We start from the raw sequence: 22208 nt of genomic DNA on the forward strand, positions 1-22208 counted from the left end.
AAAGGAAATCCTATGGCCAGTATACACCAATACTCTCACACACACACACACACACACACACACACACACACACACACACACACACACACACACACACACACACACACACACACACACACACCCACACACACACACATATGTAAAGCTCGGATGGTGGTATAGTTGTGGACACAAAATTATAACTCTAATAAAGGCCATGAATTTCCTTTCATCTTGACAAATACAAAAAAATCTGTTCTCTCTCACAGTGTGAAGAATGACCTCATATTTCTAGCCATAAGTCATGTCCGCGCAGTTGTGGCTTCCATGAGGAAATATTATATCATTCTCTTGACGCCCTGTGTCTTCCCCCTTGGCTGAGGGGAAGTGTCTTCCCCCTTGGCTGAGGGGAAGTGTCTTCCCCCTTGGCTGAGGGGAAGTGTCTTCCCCCATGGCTGAGGGGAAGTGTCTTCCCCCTTGGCTGAGGTGAAGTGTCTTTCACCTTGGCTGAGGGGAAGTGTCTTCACCTTGGCTGAGGGGAAGTGTCTTCCCCCTTGGCTGAGGGCAAGACTGTCTTCCCCCTTGGCTGAGGGCAAGACTGTCTTCCCCCTTGGCTGAGGGCAAGACTGTCTTCCCCAGAACGAGGGGATGAAGGGGTTTCCTTTGGTAACTTATGCATAAATGAATCACGAATATTCATCCCTACCCTTCACCACCTTCCCTATCTTTCACCACCTTCCTTACCCTTCACCACCTTCCCTACCCTTCACCACCTTCCCTACCCTCCACCACCTTCCCTACCCTTCACCACCTTCCCTACCCATCACCACCTTCCCTACCCTTCACCACCTTCCCTACCCTTCACCACCTTCCCTACCCTTCACCCACCTTCCCTACCCTTCACCCACCTTCCCTACCCTTCACCACCTTCCCTACCCTTCACCACCTTCCCTACCCATCACCACCTTCCCTACCCATCACCACCTTCCCTACCCTTCACCACCTTCCATTCAAACCTGTAACCCTCGACAGTACACACTCCATCAATAAATAAACTATACAAAACAAACCAACATTTAATCACCAATCAGATAATAACAAGCTGGACTGATCTTACCGAGGACACAATTTTGCGAGATTGGAAATTGGTATAATTTGCTATTTCCGGCAAAGGAGAGGGAAGGACATAGGGTTCGATCCCCGAACTACCTATGACCACCTTCAACCATCCACCAATTACCCTGCAAAGTCTGAGCAGCAGAATACATATTATATATTTTTTTTTCTGTCAATTATTTAGTCAATATTTCGTCATTCTATTTCGAAGGTTATTTCGTCCTCGCGTTCTTAGTGGACTGCAGATTTACTCTTGACTTTCCCGTGGCCTCCGCTGTTCACCAACCACGTTAGAACAGACTGTAAAGTACTGAGAGCACAGCAGGATTTCTCGCACCCATCCCCCCCGAGTTCCTTACAAACGGAAAAGGCAAAACTAACCTTCGATAACCGCGCACCTCGGAGTCCCTTGACACCTTTTGTTATCATTGTTGGATCCTTGATTCCTCTTCTCTCTCTCTCTCTGTCTCTCTCTCTCTCTCTCTCTCTCTCTCTCTCTCTCCCTCTCCCTCTCTCTCTCTCACTCTCTTTTACTGTGTCATCGATTTTCCTCTCCCCTTCCTGCTGGTTTTCGCTCTCTCTCTGTCTCTCTGTCTCTGTCTCTCTCTCCCTCTCCCTCTCTCCCTCTCCCTCTCTCACTCTCTCTCTCTCTCTCTCTCTCTCTCTCTCTCTCTCTCTCTCTCGTTGGCTGATTCCTCTCTACGCATTCTCGCTGTTTCCTTTCTAACCTCATTTTCGCGACAGCTCCTCATCTCATTAGGAAGCTCCTTGGCGCTTCGAATTTTTTTTTTTAGATCATTGGATCAATAAGAGAGAGAGAGAGAGAGAGAGAGAGAGAGAGAGAGAGAGAGAGAGAGAGAGAGAGAGAGAGAGAGAGAGAGAGAGAGAGAGAGAGAGAGAGAGAGAGAGATGTCACAATAACACACGCTCAATACTTACCAAGTCAAGTTATCCAGGAGGTATTAAAGCTAGATATAGTAGAGACCTGTTTAAGAACAGCAATAACAAACCGAACGAGGACCCCCGTTAGTGAGAGCTGCAAACCCTGATTAATAATGGCGGTGTAAGGATGTATAAAGAGTGAATTTCAAATTAAAATGGTTGAAACACGCTTCTTGACCTCAGTTTAATGTTAATTTCACTCCTGTTTACACAGCCCAACCAGCGATACTTGGTAGTCCTGTCCATGACCTTCAACTGCCTCGATATTCCTGTCTAAATCCTTAAACTGCACTGATATTTCTGTCCACAACCTATATTACATTAATATTACTGTCTACAACATTTAACTGACTTGGTTGTACTTTGTATACTATCCAGTTGCATGAATGTTTCTGTATACATCTTTCAGTTGTATTCACATTCCTGACTTGACTCTTCTACGGTGTTTATATTCCTTTCTAAACCGTTCAACTGTATTTGATATTTTCACCTTTTACCAGACGTGTTGATCACATATTCTTTCAAGCTGCTCCTTGTTTCTGCGGCTCGCTTACGGGTCACAGATTACAGGTCACAGGTAACGGGTCACAAGTCAGAGGTCACAGGTCAGAGGTCACAGCAGCGAGTGATCACAGAGTGTTGTACTGGGCGGGGCTTGACGACTCCAAAGGTCAAATATCTTATCATCCCTAAGGTCATTCAGCCATTTAATATGACAAGTGTATTCTGATGGGAAGGTTAGCAGATTATGTATTAAAGTGAATACAGTGAGAATATTTCTCTATTCCTATAGGACTATAGGAATATTTTATATTCTATTTTCTCGCGAATATAGAATATTCCTATATTCGCGAGAAAATGATTTCGTGAACACCTCCTGCAGTTCATGTTTCAAGCGATTTCCCATCAGTGATGCAGCGGTTTCGCAATACTGTGTCTTCTCGTGTCACTCAAACTAATGAACACAATGGGGGGGGGGGTGACACAACGCATCATGATATAAGATTGTGAACAATAGTATGAGATACTGTGATTTTTTTTAATAAGTCGAATATCGCGAATATTTCGTTTGTTTCGATATGCAGTTCTTTGCCAACGATAATTTTAATTCGATTGGCTTGAGAGGATAGGATAAGTTCATTTAAAGGATCTTCAAAATTCGTGAAACGAAAAAGAGCTTTCTTCTAGTAAATTGACGTATAAATCAAATAAAATCTAGTGTATTTACGTATAAATCAAATAAAATCTAGTGTATTGACGTATAAATCAAATAAAATCTAGTGTATTGACGTATAAATCAAATAAAATCTACTGTATTGACGTATAAGTCAAATAAAATCTAGTGTATTGACGTATAAATAAAATAAAATCTAGTGTATTGACGTATAAATCAAATAAAATCTAGTGTATTGACGTATAAATCAAATAAAATCTTGTGTATTGACGTATAAATCAAATAAAATCTAGTGTATTGACGTATAAATTAAATAAAATCAGTGTATTGAAGTATAAATCAAGGACGTATGCCTCACTTTGGGTGTGTTTCTTTAAACCAAAAGCCAAACGAAATATAACACATGAACCTGTTTTATCTACTCTTGAAGCCTGTTTAACTTGAGTTGCTAATACTGCATGACAGCCCATTAGCTAATCCAAAACCCTATTTTCACACCAGTATATATACCCATATCCCTCACAAAATTCCCTTTCTCCAACTTGTACCCATTGTTGAGAGAGATCTGATCCTTCCGAAGGATTCTGTTTCTGAGTCCTAATAATAATCCCTGTGTTTATGCTTCTTATCCACTCGAAAACCTCGGTCATATCCTCCCCTTGTCCTACCCCTATCATTCCACCGATAATTTAAAGTGAAAACCACTTTAAATTATCGGTGGAATGATACTTCCCCGCTCACTCCTCCCTGGGTCGGTGTTCGATTCCTGGGTTGGCATTCGAACCGTGGGTCAAAGAGGGTTTGGTACCGTCTCTTCATTCAGTCCTTATATTCCAGTTCCCCTTTCCTCATAACCCGTTCAGGTGCTATAAAACCATGCTGGCTTAGATCCTTCGGTTCATAATTGTCTTTCCCCGTTTGGCATGTGTCTAGCGAATGTTGATTAAGTCGGAGACATTGTCTTCCTTTTCCGAATTGTATCGTCTTATGCTATAATTAAAAGCAGTCAGACAACCGCTTTGAATAAATATATAACGCAGAGATTTATATATTTTATATATTTATAATTTATATATTATATATTTAACGCAGAGATTATATTTATATCAGTCTTTTTATCTCAGTATTTTACTCGCCTCTCTCTCCTCTTCTTTCTTTCTTTCTACATCCCTTTCAAAAGTAGAATTAATCTCAATTATAAAAATAATAAATTATCGTTCTCTTTCTGTAAAGCAAGTTTACAAATACTTGGAATACAAATATTTTTCTTTCGGTGACAAATACATGGAAAATGTTGATGGGAAGAAATAATGAAATGGTTCTCAGTTCCGACTGACGTAAAATATAAATTGCGTCGCTTTACGTCTGGGAAAACAGTAATGCCTCAACCCACCATGGGGGAAAAACCCATTTTGCAGAAAGAGTCCGTTTTGGAGAGAGAGAGAGAGAGAGAGAGAGAGAGAGAGAGAGAGAGAGAGAGAGAGAGAGAGAGAGAGAGAGAGAGAGAGAGAGAGAGAGAGAGAGAGAGAGAGAGAGAGAGAGAGAGAGAGAGAGAGAGAGAGAGAGAGAGAGAGAGAGAGAGAGAGAGAGAGAGAGAGAGAGAGAGAGAGAGAGAGAGAGAGAGAGAGAGAGAGAGAGAGAGAGAGAAAGAGAGAGAGAGAGAGAGAGAAAGAGAGAGAGAGAGAGAGAGAGAGAGAGAGAGAGAGAGAGAGAGAGAGAGAGAGAGAGAGAGAGAGAGAGAGATACAGAGAGAGAGAGAGAGAGAGAGAGAGAGAGAGAGAGAGAGAGAGAGAGAGAGAGAGAGAGAGAGAGAGAGAGAGAGAGAGAGAGAGAGAGAGAGACAGAGAGAGAGAGACAGAGAGAGAGAGAAATAGAGAGAGAGGGAACAAAAAAGAGCTTTCTCATAGTATATTGACATTAATATCTAACGAACAGGCTTACCTATGTTTGAAGAGCGACCAAAGTACTCACCCACGACAGAGAGATGGTACAACTTCCTGAAGTTGACGTTAGTGATGACCAAAGTACTCACCCACGACGGAGAGATGGTACAACTTCCTGAAGTTGACGTTAGTGATGACCAAAGTACTCACCCACGACGGAGAGATGGTACAACTTCCTGAAGTTGACGTTAGTGATGACCAGAGTACTCACCCACGACGGAGAGATGGTACAACTTCCTGAAGTTGACGTTAGTGATGACCAGAGTACTCACCCACGACGGAGAGATGGTACAACTTCCTGAAGTTGACGTTAGTGATGACCAAAGTACTCACCCACGACGGAGAGATGGTACAACTTCCTGAAGATGAGGTTAGTGATGACCAGAGTACTCACCCACGACGGAGAGATGGTACAACTTCCTGAAGTTGAGGTTAGTGATGAGCAGAGTACTCACCCACGACGGAGAGATGGTAGAACTTCCTAAGGTTGACGTTAGTGTTGAGGGAACACATGTAGTAGCCAGTATCGGCCATGTTGACGTTCTTGATGGTGAGAACCCAGGCTTCCCGGCCGTCGAGGGCCAAGGCGTGGTGGACGGTGATGCGAGGGTTCTCAGTGAAGACGTCGTCACCCATGGCGATCACGATGCCCTTCGACATCTTCAGCCACGCCGTCTGTAGGCACCACCACAAGCTTTTATGTATGCAGTCTGCTGGTGGGACCACGAAGAGGTCAAAGATATGGGAATATGTATTTTAAATTGTCATAGGCAAACACCTCTTTGTTTAAATCCACCCAAAATCTACTCTCTCTCTCTCTCTCTCTCTCTCTCTCTCTCTCTCTCTCTCTCTCTCTCTCTCTCTCTCTCTCTCTCTCTCTCTCTCTCTCGTTCAAAATCCTTCCTTCGTTCCCAAAATTCACTTCCCCTTCACCCATAATCCCATACTCTCTTACCTAAAATCCACCTTCTCTCGCCCAAAACTCACCCATTCGCACACAAAACCCATTCTCTCTCACCCAAAATCCACCCTATTTCACAAAAGTCCACCCTCTCTCACCAGAAACCCACCCTCTCCTACGCAAACCCTACTTCTGTCAATCAAAACTCCACCCTTACTTACCGACAACTCACCCCTCACACCTAAAATCCACCCTATCTCCATTATCTCTACCCAACGAAGTCTTGAAACCTGTTAAACCGTCCCAATAATAGTAAATGATACCTATTTCCCCCCCCCCCATCATCCAAAGTCCTATTTCCAGACTAGAGTTTGGGATTTTAACAATGTGAGTACATGAAAAGATATTAGTTGATTTAGAATTAGCAGTGAATGTGAGAAGGAGCATATTGAACATATCGTGATAAGCATATAGAGGAGCATAAACATAGTATCTCTAAAGGACAGGCATCGAATACATTGTTTTTGTCATTTAAGAGATAGCAGGCATCCATCTGACTGGATGACTGGAAAGAAAATTAGCTTCAAGTAAATTTGCCTGTGATAAAATCCTGATTAAATACAATCCATCTCTCTCTCTCTCTCTCTCTCTCTCTCTCTCACTCTCACTCTCTCACTCTCACTCTCAGTCTCTCTCCCTCTCTCTCTCTCTCTCTCTCTCTCTCTCTCTCTCTCTCTACTCTCTCTCTACTCTCTCTCTCTCTCTCTCTCTCTCTCTCTCTCTCTCTCTCTCTCTCTCTCTCTCTCTCTCTATATATATATATATATATATATATATATATATATATATATGTGTGTGTGTGTGTGTGTGTGTGTGTGTGTGTGTGTGTGTGTGTGTGTGTGTGTGTGTAATTTCTTGTGCATATATGAACGCTGAATATTATGTTATTTAGATGACAGCTGTTTGATTGATTGCTAGCTATAATATCTGGCACCTTAACTGCATTATGAATGGTTCGGAATAAATAGACACAATATACAAATAGATATTTGATAAAAATCTAAAATTATATATAAATATGCTAAGACAATTCTGGTTAAAATGTTGCTTAAAAGCCAAAAATGATGTTCCAGCTCTTGAGTCCAGCCTTTTTTAAAAACATCCACTATGGGCTCACCATAGCCCGTGCTACTTGGAACTTTTTCTTCCAGGTAGCGAATCTTAAACAACAACAACCAGCCTTTAGTGATGATTGTTCTGACTCAGTAGCTAATATTCAAAGCTTACTAGAAAAATGTCTCTCCCATTTCTTGTGGTCGCATCGCAGACCCCAAAAGGCTTCGTCATTGTTCTGCAATCAACCATTATTGCCTTTGACCTGAAGAAGATCATGAGCGATACAGTGTTCTCCAATCTCTGTTTACAAAGCAGAAAACTGATTCCGGGACTAAAGTTTTTCAATGGACTTTGGGCCCGTCGGAGAGTTTCATGAGGACCGCAGGTTGACCGCAGGATGCCGCAGCTCGTCGCAGGGTGTTGCAGGGTGCCGCAGGACGACGCAAGGTGCGGCAGGGGGGCCGCAGGGTTCCGTAGGGTGCTGCAGGGTCATCGATTACTCTGAGGAATCTGCCATATGAAGACGCTACATGATGGAAATCGAGTTTAGTAAAGCTGTAACTGATTGAAGCTGTTTGTAACGAGAGCTTTGATGAGCGTGTACGTGAAGATGTAACCACTGAATTGAAGATTCCGATGCAACCCCCAGGCCATATAAAGGTCGCCCATAGGAGTGGAAACGTTCCGAGAATTCACAGCTCTTGAGAATTGCAAACCTTGTTAATTTTTACAAAAACACACACACACACACACACACACACACACACACACACACACACACACACACACACACACACACACACACACACATGTAGGACAGAGTGAAACACACTTATAACATACTCATAACACAGGACAGAGTGAATCACTCATCAATACCAGGAATCCAATGGTCAGCTATCGTCATACTAACGTAATTGAGAACCTCGAACAGGGCAATCTACATCTCTCTAAATTATATCGATCTAACCCTCACAACACAAGATACAAAACAACAGCAACAACAACACCCACGAGTCTTTTCCAGTATGTATTGTTGATGTTAATCATTGGCTCTGTCATCTCTGGTTATCGAATGCCTGTTAATGGTTTAAGAATCTGTTGATTGCTCAATAAATCCCTGAACTATATGTTTAACAAATCTCTCACCGTGTCCATGGCGGACAGAAGAAAATATATATATTCTGGTTAGCATTGTAAATGTGTGGCCACGTCTGTGGTAGAAAATAATAATAAAAACTAATAATAATAAAATGGTTTACGATTTAGTAGTTGAATACGGGCATGCTGTACCCGTAGAGTTTATTCAATAATTGCAGCCCTGTAAATAAATCGCTCGACGATCTGTCCTGCAAACAGATCTGTCCCGTGCACATACCCGTCTCTCTCAGTTTTGTCCAACTCACAGATCTGTCCTGCTCAAAGATCTGCCCTGTTCACATATATGGGTCCCGCTCACATACCTGTCCCCAAGATTTCCGGGTAATTTAACGGATAAGATAATGCCCACCAGCTCGACAATACCCGGTCGACTGACACACCTGCTGAGCTATCGTGATGGTCGCCTGCTGGACCAAACGATCCCAAAAAGCAGAACAAACCTGCTACCCATCAGTGCACAAGCCTGCCACCCACCAGTGCACAAGCCTACTACCCACCAGTGCACAAGCCTGCTACCCACCAGTGCACAAGCCTGCTACCCACCAGTGCACAAGCCTGCCACCCACCAGTGCACAAGCCTACTACCCACCAGTGCACAAGCCTGCCACCCACCAGTGCACAAGCCTACTACCCACCAGTGCACAAGCCTGCTACCCACCAGTGCACAAGCCTGCCACCCACCAGTGCACAAGCCTGCCACCCACCAGTGCACAAGCCTACTACAAACCAGTGCACAAGCCTGCCACCCACCAGTGCACAAGCCTACTACCCACCAGTGCACAAGCCTGCTACCCACCAGTGTACAAGCCTGCCACCCACCAGTGCACAAGCCTGCCATCCACCAGTGTACAAGCCTGCCACCCACCAGAGCAAAAGTCTGCCATCCACCAGTGCACAAGCCTGCCACCCACCAGTGCACAAGCCTGCCATCCACCAGTGTACAAGCCTGCCATCCACCAGAGCACAAGCCTGCCACCCACCAGTGCACAAGCCTGCCATCCACCAGAGCACAAGCCTGCCACCCACCAGTGCACAAGCCTGCCATCCACCAGTGCACAAGCCTGCCATCCACCAGAGCACAAGTCTGCCACCCACCAGTGCACAAGCCTGCCATCCACCAGAGCACAAGCCTGCCACCCACCAGTGCACAAGCCTGCCACCCACCAGTGCACAAGCCTGCCATCCACCAGTGCACAAGCCTGCCATCCACCAGTGCACAAGCCTGCCATCCACCAGTGCACAAGCCTGCCACCCACCAGTGCACAAGCCTGCCATCCACCAGTGCACAAGCCTGCCACCCACCAGTGCACAAGCCTACTACAAACCAGTGCACAAGCCTGCCACCCACCAGTGCACAAGCCTACTACCCACCAGTGCACAAGCCTGCTACCCACCAGTGTACAAGCCTGCCACCCACCAGTGCACAAGCCTGCCATCCACCAGTGCACAAGCCTGCAACCACCAGTGCACAAGCCTGCCACCCACCAGTGCACAAGCCTGCCACCCACCAGTGCACAAGCCTGCTACCACCAGTGCACAAGCCTGCCACCCACCAGTGCACAAGCCTGCCATCCATCAGTGCACAAGCCTGCCATCCACCAGAGCACAAGCCTGCCACCCACCAGTGCACAAGCCTGCCATCCACCAGTGCACAAGCCTGCCATCCACCAGAGCACAAGTCTGCCACCCACCAGTGCACAAGCCTGCCATCCACCAGAGCACAAGCCTGCCACCCACCAGTGCACAAGCCTGCCACCCACCAGTGCACAAGCCTGCCATCCACCAGTGCACAAGCCTGCCATCCACCAGTGCACAAGCCTGCCATCCACCAGTGCACAAGCCTGCCACCCACCAGTGCACAAGCCTGCCATCCACCAGTGCACAAGCCTGCCACCCACCAGTGCACAAGCCTGCCATCCACCAGTGCACAAGCCTTCCACCCACCAGTGCACAAGCCTGCCATCCACCAGTGCACAAGCCTGCTACCACCAGTGCACAAGCCTGCCACCCACCAGTGCACAAGCCTGCCATCCACCAGTGCACAAGCCTGCAACCACCAGTGCACAAGCCTGCCACCCACCAGTGCACAAGCCTGCCACCCACCAGTGCACAAGCCTGCTACCACCAGTGCACAAGCCTGCCACCCACCAGTGCACAAGCCTGCCATCCACCAGTGCACAAGCCTGCTACCACCAGTGCACAAGCCTGCCACCCACCAGTGCACAAGCCTGCCACCCACCAGTGCACAAGCCTGCCACCCACCAGTGCACAAGCCTGCCATCCACCAGTGCACAAGCCTGCTACCACCAGTGCACAAGCCTGCCACCCACCAGTGCACAAGCCTGCCACCCACCAGTGCACAAGCCTGCCACCCACCAGTGCACAAGCCTACCACCCACCAGTGCACAAGCCTGCTACCACCAGTGCACAAGCCTGCCATCCACCAGTGCACAAGCCTGCTACCACCAGTGCACAAGCCTGCCACCCACCAGTGTACAAGCCTGCCATCCACCAGTGCACAAGCCTGCCACCCACCAGTGCACAAGCCTGCCACCCACCAGTGTACAAACCTACCACCCACCAGTGCACAAGCCTACCACCCACCAGTGCACAAGCCTGCTACCACCAGTGCACAAGCCTGCCATCCACCAGTGCACAAGCCTGCTACCACCAGTGCACAAGCCTGCCACCCACCAGTGTACAAGCCTGCCATCCACCAGTGCACAAGCCTGCCACCCACCAGTGCACAAGCCTGCCACCCACCAGTGCACAAACCTACCACCCACCATTGCACAAACCTGCCACCCACCAGTGCACAAGCCTGCCACCCACCAGAGCACAAGCCTGCCATCCACCAGAGCACAAGCCTACCACCCACCAGAGCACAAGCCTGCCACCCACCAGTGCACAAGCCTGCCACCCACCAGTGCACAAGCCTGCCACCCACCAGTGCACAAGCCTGCCACCCACCAGTGCACAAGCCTGCCACCCACCAGAGCACAAGCCTGCCACCCACCAGTGCACAACTTATGCATAAATGAATGACGTATATTCATCCCTATCCTTCACCACTTTCGAAGGAACAATAGCGAAGTTCCTTTCTCTCTAAGCCTAACCACTTGGGCTGATCGGTAGAGCGACGATCTCGCTCCATGCAGGTCGACGTTCGATCCCCGACCGTCCAGGTGGTTGGGCACCATTCCTTCCCTCCGTCCCATCCCAAATCCTTATCCTGATACTTTTCAAGTGCTATCTAATCGTAATGGCTTGTAGCTTTTCCCTGATAATTCCCTTCCCTTCTCTCTGACTCTTGAAACTCTTGATTCTCTAACTCTTGAAACTCTTGATTCTCTGACTCTTGAAACTCTTGATTCTCTGACTCTTGAAACTCTTGATTCTCTGACTCTTGAAACTCTTGATTCTCTGACTCTTGAAACTCTTGATTCTCTGACTCTTGAAACTCTTGATTCTCTGACTCTTGAAACTCTTGATTCTCTGACTCTTGAAACTCTTGATTCTCTGACTCTTGAAACTCTTGATTCTCTAACTCTTGAAACTCTTGATTCTCTGACTCTTGAAACTCTTGATTCTCTGACTCTTGAAACTCTTGATTCTCTGACTCTTGAAACTCTTGATTCTCTGACTCTTGAAACTCTTGATTCTCTGACTCTTGAAACTCTTGATTCTCTGACTCTTGAAACTCTTGATTCTCTGACTCTTGAAACTCTTGAATCTTGATAGTTGCATTATCATTTGCATGTTTTAATTTCAACGTGGCTGTCAAGAAGTTGTATTGATTTAGTTTCATAAAATATTACATTTTCTTGAGGATAAATCTGGCTCAGTGTTTCTTCCAAGTTTTGTCTCTTAAAGAAGATTAAGTAGGCTGGCTCCCTCCCCTCATCCCGTCCTCATATTCCTGCTCCTTGTTCTCGTGTGCTAGTTCCTTGTCCTCATTTCTTAGTTCCTTGTCCTCATTTCTTAGTTCCTTGTCCTCATTTCTTAGTTCCTTGTCCTCATTTCTTAGTTCCTTGTCCTCATTTCTTAGTTCCTTGTCCTCATTTCTTAGTTCCTTGTCCTCATATCTTAGTTCCTTGTCCTCATATCTTAGTTCCTTGTCCTCATTTCTTAGTTCCTTGTCCTCATTTCTTAGTTCCTTGTCCTCATATCTTAGTTCCTTGTCCTCATTTCTTAGTTCCTTGTCCTCATATCTTAGTTCCTTGTCCTCATTTCTTAGTTCCTTGTCCTCATTTCTTAGTTCCTTGTCCTCATATCTTAGTTCCTTGTCCTCATTTCTTAGTTCCTTGTCCTCATTTCTTAGTTCCTTGTCTTCATATCTTAGTTCCTTGTCCTCATTTCTTAGTTCCTTGTCCTCATTTCTTAGTTCCTTGTCCTCATATCTTAGTTCCTTGTCCTCATTTCTTAGTTCCTTGTCCTCATATCTTAGTTCCTTGTCCTCATTTCTTAGTTCCTTGTCCTCATATCTTAGTTCCTTGTCCTCATTTCTTAGTTCCTTGTCCTCATTTCTTAGTTCCTTGTCCTCATTTCTTAGTTCCTTGTCCTCATTTCTTAGTTCCTTGTCCTCATATCTTAGTTCCTTGTCCTCATTTCTTAGTTCCTTGTCCTCATTTCTTAGTTCCTTGTCCTCATTTCTTAGTTCCTTGTCCTCATTTCTTAGTTCCTTGTCCTCATTTCTTAGTTCCTTGTCCTCATTTCTTATTTCCTTGTCCTCATATTCCAGCTTCTTGCCAGCATATCTGTGTTCTTCGTTCTTATGTCCAAGATTTTCGTCATCATATGATAACTTCTTGTCCTCATATCCCAGCTCATTGTATTCATATCCCAGCTAATTTTCCTCATATCCTAGCTAATTTTCCTCATATGACAGCAGCTTTTCTTCATTTGTTTGTTCCTTGTCTTCATATTTTAATCAGTTTCCTTCATAGAATTATTTAACCGTACTGCAAACTTTTCTTATCTTTCTCTCCTTAGGAAATTCGTCTTCTCTGTATTGTCTTGCTAGTTTTTTGATAATTTATCACTTTCTGTCTGTGTCTCTCAAACTCTTTATAAACCTGAGCTCTGGATCATTGGAAACTGTTGCTGATGCAAATGAAACAACAAGAAACAACAAGTTTTTCCTCCATAAGCTCATCTGCAGCTTTATCCTAGAAACTAATTTAAGGAATGAGTTTATTATTTAATTTCCATTAGCGGTAAACTTGATTTAACACTAGGTTACCATTATGTTAGTTCCTGGATTATGTTAGAACCAGTTGGGTACTATGTTGACGAGACCACACACTAGAAGGTGAAGGGACGACGACGTTTCGGTCCGTCCTGGACCATTCTCAAGTCAATCGACTTGAGAATGGTCCAGGAAGGACCGAAACGTCGTCGTCCCTTTACCTTCTAGTGTGTGGTCTGGTCAACATACTTTAGCACGTTATTGTGACTCATCGCTTGCAGGTTACCATTATGTTAGTTCCTGGATTATGTTGGAACCAATTGGGTACTAGATACTCTTTTTTGGTCAATAATTACCCAGGTTTTAATAGTTTAATATTGGCTGGTCAGAAGGCTTGGTCATTTTATTAGAATGAGGAGTGCATTTGTGATTGGTGACTAGAATGTCTTTAGCTGATCAGGACACCCAAAAGCAAAGGCATACCACTCAGGTGCTGCTAACTCTAAAATGGGATGTGTGTGTGTGTGTGGACAGCTCATCCCCTGTCCCAAAGCCTTGTTGCGAGAATAGATTCTTCACTGTAATCTGTCGGGATAACCATTGTAATAACGACAGCCTGGTGGTATGTTAAGATAACATATCCCTGAGGGTTTGTAATTAAGCATACCTCCCTTTCTATAAGTCTGTTTGTCTGTCTCTCTCTCTCCTTCAGGAAACAAAAAAACGTTTTTTAAATTGTATTGCCACGATATGTTTTTACATGTACAAGCTTTTCTCTTTCATTTCCTGAAGTGGATGATTCCTTTCATCTTTCTGCCCTGTGATTTACTGAAGTGAAAACTGACTCTCCTGGAGAGCAGATCTTTCTCTGTTACTCAACACACACACACACACACACACACACACACACACACACACACACACACACACACACACACACACACACACACATGAGACAATGCGTGTCTCGGGATACGCAATGGTCCCGAGCCAGAGTCTCGGGACCAAAGAGCCAGAGCTCAACCCCCCTGCAAGCACAACTAGGTGAATACACGCATGATAGATACCACAAATGCTACGGGAATCGATCCTCAAAAACCGAATTCTTTCTATTCGATTGTTTAAAATCCCATCGTATTTGCCGAAAATTTCCGACAAATCTTCGACAAGATTTTGTCGAAGAGCTTTCATGCATCTTTCATGCATTTCATGCATCTTAGCTTAAAAAGGCAAATCTTTAACTCGGGTATGGCGAGAAACCTTTTGTTACATGTTCAAGTGAAGTCGTATTCTCTACGGATACACCACTTTCTTATAAAGTTTCTAATCTCTGAATAGAGTCCTGTTCCCTGTGGGAAGATTTAACTTTATTGGAATTATCAAGCTATAAATTTTCCTTACACAGCATTCGCATTATAATATATATTATTGTTTTAAATGAGAATAGGGGTGTGGGGGAGTGGGGTGGAGTAGGGTAGAGTAGAATGTGAGGTGTTGGTTGTGTGGTGGGTGGGTAGTTCTATTGAGGTTACGCAGTATAGAGGTATAATACCCTATACAAGCTACTAATCCCAGGTCTACGGGCTCACCATAGCCCGTGCTACTTGGAACTCATTGTTCCAGGTAGCGAATCTTAAAACAACAACAATACTAATCCCACTAGACATTATATTTTTAAGCTGGATCACACTTTGTATCTAAACATCAGGTCTCTTTTCTCTTGATCGTCTCTTTCTCTCATTTCCCCCCTAATAAGTTGATTAAAAAAAAAAATCTCATCTGTTACATGCACTAATTTGTTCCACACGTCCCCACTCCTCCTGTCGGGAGACGTGTCAATTCCCAATCTGTTTTACAGTGGGCGAAGTCCACCACGAAATAGTACATTTATACTCAGATGATGAATTGTGTCTGCCTTCCCCTGCAGGATTCTTACACAATGTCTCTCCCTGCAGGTGTGGCAGTAACTGAGTAAAGGAGATGTGAAGAGGATTGACGAAGTGGATATGGATCATGAGAGTTATTGGGGAGGGTGGAGGGGTGATTGGGTTTTGATTCGAGAAGATGGATGGATGGATGAGGTAATTTCACTCCTTAAACATACCTACGAATCTATTAAGAGTCTGATATTAAGAGTCAGTATTTGTAATGGGACGAAAATGTGGCATCTCTTATTCTGATAATTAAATTTGTATTCGTATTTTCTGTTTTCTTAAACCTAATTGGTCACAGCAGCCTCTATATATATATATATATATATATATATATATATATATATATATATATATATATATATATATATATATATATATATATATATATATATACATGTCGTACCTAGTAGCCAGAACGCACTTCTCAGCCTACTATGCAAGGCCCGATTTGTCTAATAAGCCAAGTTTTCATGAATTAATTGTTTTTCGACTACCTAACCTACCTAACCTAACCTAACCTAACTTTTTTGGCTACCTAACCTAACCTAACCTATAAAGATAGGTTAGGTTAAGTTAGGTAGGGTTGGTTAGGTTCGGTCCTATATCTACATTTATTTTAACTCCAATAAAAAAAAATTGACCTCATACGTAATGAAATGGGTAGCTTTATCCTTTGATAAGAAAACAATTATAGAAAATATATTAATTAAGGAAAACTTGGCTTATTAGGCAAATCGGGCCTTGCATAGTAGGCTGAGAAGTGCGTTCTGGCTACTAGGTACGACATACATATATATATATATATATATATATATATATATATATATATATATATATATATATATATATATATATATATATATATATATATATATTATATATATAAATATACCTAGAAGGGGTACCACCTCTGGTGCAAGTGTTGGGACCCATAGCCTCGGAGAAGAAAATAAAGAGTACTCAGAGAAGACCTTGTGGATCCTCACTGAACACTTTGATATTTTCTTCTCCTACCACCCCTATTCTTTTGGTATGTGTGTATATTTATCTAACTTTATTTGAAAACTTTATTGTATATATATTGTAAACCTAACTTTATTTGTATATATATTATACACTTTAATATTAGGATACTGGAGCACAGGGGAATATCATCTAGGACTGGATTACCATTATCCACACCAGCATTCTCAGAGATTAAAAATCATTGTAATGACGTGAATCATTCTCTGCTGGAATCCGATTTTAAAATGTTAGACACTTGCATGATTGGCCAGTCGGATTTGAGAATAATGGAATCCTTATATACCAGAGATCTGAGTGCAGGCGATGAGTCACAATAACGTGGCTGAAGTATGTTGACCAGACCACACACTAGAAGTTGAAGGGACGACGACGTTTCGGTCCGTCCTGGACCATTCTCAAGTCGACATTCACAATCGACTTGAGAATGGTCCAGGACGGACCGAAACGTCGTCGTCCCTTCAACTTCTAGTGTGTGGTCTGGTCAACCAGAGATCTGAGGCCTCTGCTAAATATTAACGGTTCAGCTGTTCAATTGTACACTGTATAATTCACAGTGGGCCTTGTGTTTTCATGAAAAGATCATGTTGACGTCTTTGTTAATTTCTTAAGTTTCCCCTGATTTGTGTCTTTGATACTTATTTCGAGTATTGACATTTTGTACTGTTATGCTTGTTTTAATTAATATATATAATATGGCTTTTTGTGACCAGTTTTATACGATATTTTTGTTTCTAATAATGTGTCTAACTGGTAATCTATAATATTTTAAATTGGTTATTTTATATAAGTTTTATGTAAGTTTGTAGTTATTATTATAATTTTGAATTAGCTTCGAGTATGAATGTGTTCACTGTTGTCCTACTCTGTTTGATCACGTATTATAGGTTAAACCGAGTGTTTTAGTTTGTAACTAGTGGCACTTTATATCTTTCAATAGGAATTCTTGTCCAGAATGAGTCCTTTGTTTTTGCAGCTTATTTTAATTTGATTTTTGAATTTTAGATCTGATGATGAATACGAGAATTACTCGAAACGTCATGAATTTTAATTAAAAGTAAAAAAGAATTTTAACAAAAATGTTTGTTATGGCAATGGTTCTCCCATATATTATAAAATTAAGATTCCCGAAGGGAACATCTATTATATATAATATATACATTATATATATATATATATATATATATATATATATATATATATATATATATATATATATATATATATAATAGATGTTAGATATACGTAATAGAATAGATATACATAATTACTAAATATATAGTAATTAAGTATATGCACGCATACGTGTCTGCGTATACATGGGGTATTGCAGAGGATATTGGATTCAGTCATTCAGTGTTGGGAAGTTAGTTAGAGAGGAGTGAGGAGGAAGTTCTGCCTCTATTATTACGCCTGAGTGTACCACAATGCCCTGTGAGGAATCATCAAGTATGGCAATAACTCAACAGCTGACCCATGTGCCCGACTTTGGAAGTCAAAAGAGAGAGACGAGAATCGGGAAGAGCAATTCACGGGTCCCTCGTATTTTAAGGGTAAATCACATAGCAGGTGCGTGATAAGGAGGTTCGTAATCCTGGTGAAATACCCAAAAGTTGGAAGACACCCAGTGTCATGCCAATATTTATAACAAAAAAGGGAGGCAGACAGAAGTTATGCAACTATAAGCCAGTTTCTCTAACATATAAAGCCAGTTTCTCTAACATATAAAGCCAGTTTCTCTAACATATAAAGCCAGTTTCTCTAACATATAAAGCCAGTTTCTCTAACATATATAGCCAGTTTCTCTAACATATAAAGCCAGTTTCTCTAACATATAAAGCCAGTTTCTCTAACATATAAAGCCAGTTTCTCTAACATATAAAGCCAGTTTCTCTAACATATAAAGCCAGTTTCTCTAAACATATAAAGCCAGTTTCTCTACCATATAAAGCCAGTTTCTCTAACATATAAAGCCAGTTTCTCTAACATATAAAGCCAGTTTCTCTAACATATAAACCATGCACATCGATGGAGAAAACCGTAACAAAGAAGGCAATAGAACATTTGGAGGAGCAAATGGCCTCTATTTCACAGCAACAGCTCGAAAGTGCGCAAAAAAATTATCCCTCAAGAGCATAATATAATTTTGTAACCTGAGTGACATAAATCAGACACGACCGAGAGGGCTGGACAAACTGCATATTCTTACACACACAAATCACAATAGCGTGATGCATCAAATGAACAAATCCACAAGGGCCGTGACGAGGATTCGCACCTACGTCCGAGCTCAGTCGATTAAGGCAGCGTCTGGAATGCTCTCCGACGTAGGTTCGAATCCTCGTCACGGCCCTTGTGGATTTGTGCATATTCTTGTACTGTAAATCTGGTCAACAATGAATTCCACACGGGTCAAGTGGATAAGAAGGAGACACAGAGAAGGGGCGATAGAGATGTTGTTCCATTATATAAGTATCTAAGCAGCAAAGAACAAAGAGGCACAGTTAAGAGAGAGATACTTCAGGGTATCTGCTACCTGCTTGATGGGGTTCTGGGAGTTCTTCTACTCCCCAAGCCCGGCCCGAGGCCAGGCTCGACTTGTGATGGCTAGGGTGGCTAGATGTTACCAATTGCCTCGTTTTGAGTTAGTTTTAGGCCTACCAGGCTTCTGATATATGTGACGAATCTCCCAGAGAGAAGAAAAACCTCTTGAGGTCTGCTACTGATGTCCAAAGTTTGCAGATGATAAATCTAGTGGAAGCCTAAAGGAAAGAAGTGGAAGACCTGCGCAGACTGAAAGGCTGATCCAATAAGTGGTTACTTGAGTGTAACTTAATTTATAAGTAATAGAGCTGGGTGCAGGGTTCAGAGATCCGAAGAGAGGGGGAACTCTTCTAAAGTCAAAGAGGGAAACATAGGAAAAGAATTGAGGTGAAAGAGAATCTACTTTTAAAAGTCTAACTTATATACAGCATAAGGCGCCTGACAGCTGGGTGGACAGCGCTTTGGATTCGTAATCCTGAGGTTCGATCCCTGGTGGAGGCGGAGACAAATGGGCAAAATGTTTCTTTCACCCTGATGTTCCTGTTACCTAGCAGTAAATAGGTACCTGGGAGTTAGACAGCTGCTGCGGGCTGCTTCTTGAGGGGGTGTGTAACAAAAAGGAGGCCTTGTCGAGGACCGGGCCGCGGGGACGCTAAAGCCCCGATATCATCTCAAGATAACCTCAGGATAAGTAAGGTTAGCCAACTTAACAACTTTCCTTTAAACAAAAGAGCCATTCAGCTTCCTTGTATACTACATACTTGAGGGGAAAATTCTGTCATACGCGAATCATACGAGAAATTCATGTATATTAATACACCAAATTAATTACAAACCGAAAGATATGAATTATGAGAAAAAGATTAAATGTATTAAACCTCCAGATACTGGAAGAGTGTCGACACAGGGGATATATGATCCCCACATACAAAGTACTCAGGTGAATAGATAGGATAATATATGATGTTCCGTACGGTGCAGGGAGGGACTAACCTGGTAATGCATGATATTATGTACGGTGCAGGTGAGGACAGCATCACGGCCGACGGCAGCTTGAACTTCCAGCTTATCGTCGGTCCCAAAGCTTGGCAACGATTCTGTTAATGTTAGAAAAGGCAGCATTAGTGTCCATTTGACCCATGCCTATATGGTGGTCTGCCTACTATACCTATATGGTGGTCAGCCTACTATGCCTATATGGTTATGTCTGCCTACTATGCCTATATGGTTATGTCAGCCTACTATGCCTATATGGTTATGTCTGCCTACTATGCCTATATGGCGGTCAGCCTACCATCTCTCCACTGTTGTCTAACCTACCATGCCTTCGCTGGAGTCCACCCTATCATTACTGTATTGAGGCGTAGCCTACCATGCCTCTACAACCTCCCACCACTAACATAACCTCAACACAACCACAACCCTATACCCACCACAACAGCACCCCCACCACCCCACCCCCTCCCACAACACAGCCCCACAACCCCCACCCCCCCCCCGCTAATATTCTTCTCAGGAGTCCTAAGTTGGTTACAACGGACAAATAAAGACTGATTTTAAAGACTGATTCTATTTACCGAAAGACTAAAGGCCGCAGAGGAACGGCTTGCTGTTGTAAATGGGAGGCGGAAGTGTGTTTACAATATCAAGTGCGTTCATACTGTTAAGTGTGTTTATAGTGTGAAGTGGTTTTATTCTATTACGTGCGTTTGTACTGTAATTTGAAGTATATATTTGTACTGTAATTTGAAGTGTACTTATACTGAAATGTGGTGTGTTCTAGACCAGTCGTAGACCAGTCGTAGACCAGTCGTAGACCAGTCGTAGACCAGTCCTAGACCAGACTTCTACCTGGTACTCTCACTCTCACCTCAAGTATACCTCACATGTTATTGCACGTCTGATTTTTCAGGCTGTTGTCGTATGTATATGTTGTGCACACTGGGGGAGCTGTTTCATGTATCAGTATCCCTCAAAAACTGCACCTTTACCCACGTATCAGGTGTCTATATCTCTCACAATCACCAAAACACTGACACCTTTACCTCACATCAGCAGTCAGTATCTCCCACAATCACCACAACACTGAATTGTTAATCGCGTGTCAGGAGACAGTAGCCCTCACGCCCACCAACACACTGATACTTGAACCATGTATCAGGTGTCAGTGTCTCTCACAATCACCACAACACTGAACCTTTAACCATACATCAACAGTCAGTATCTCCCACGACTACCACAACACTGAACCTTTAACCATACATCAACAGTCAGTATCTCCAACTATCATCAACACTGACAGCTTTCACCATGTTTCAAAAGTCAGTATCTTTCACGCAATGCAAAGTTGTAAGAACTATCTCATCAGAGACAATATATGAATATAAATATATAATATATAATTATTAGATAATTCCCTTAATGTTGATAAAATTCATTAAGTTTAGTGTTGCGATCGAGGTAACTCGCTCAAATTAGTTTTGGTATATTTAGGAAATTTGACGTTCATTATGAAACCTGTTTACAATAATTATTAGCCAGGCGTAAAGACGCTAAAAAATGTTATATGCTGAAAAATATAACATCATTTTTAGTATCTTATAGACATTGGTAAACAGACTGCTAAGTTGGCTTTAACAGAATACTAAAAGGTTTTAAATAAATAAATAAATTATATATATTATATATATATATATATATATATATATATATATATATATATATATATATATATATATATATATATATATATATACAAACAATCCAGCTGGGACAGCCCAATAGTGGAAAAAATATCTTATGCCATACTCAATGCTGTAACACTAGATAAGGAGAAAACCCGCCTTGGAGCAGTGGGTGCCCCCCATGCAGGGGACTTTCTTATGGCAGTACCCATGTCGGCAAGGAGCACGCGCCTAGATCCGGAATCCCTTCGTGTAGCAGTAAACCGTGCCATGATGCCCCAGTTCACACTGAATACAAGTGTAATTGCAATAGGGTGGAAGCAGAGCAATATGGACCCCATAGTTTGCATTGCGGAAGCAGAAGGGCTGGCATGCAAGACACAACGAATTTAATGACATTATCAAGAGGAGTCTTGCCCCAGCTCAGTGTCCAGCGGAGAGAGAACCTCGTATCTTACGGGAACAAAACCTGACGACCCAGCACTTCGCCCAGATGGCATCAC

The 22208-nt window shown here is 43.0% G+C and overlaps 1 protein-coding gene across 1 annotated transcript in view; it reads right to left on the reverse strand.

Moving 5' to 3' along the window:
• LOC123768038 (uncharacterized) overlaps window positions 1-22208 on the reverse strand; it is a 98219-nt gene that overhangs the window by 70227 nt on the left and 5784 nt on the right. The window contains exons 3-4 of the mRNA XM_069306785.1: window positions 20015-20118; window positions 5610-5829 (exon numbers count right to left, since the gene is read on the reverse strand). Coding sequence (XP_069162886.1) covers window positions 5610-5829; window positions 20015-20118 — 324 coding nt within the window. The remainder of the gene's footprint in view (window positions 1-5609; window positions 5830-20014; window positions 20119-22208) is intronic.

Source organism: Procambarus clarkii, chromosome 58 (assembly GCF_040958095.1).
Source record: "Procambarus clarkii isolate CNS0578487 chromosome 58, FALCON_Pclarkii_2.0, whole genome shotgun sequence".
Classification (NCBI taxonomy): Eukaryota; Metazoa; Arthropoda; class Malacostraca; order Decapoda; family Cambaridae; genus Procambarus; species Procambarus clarkii.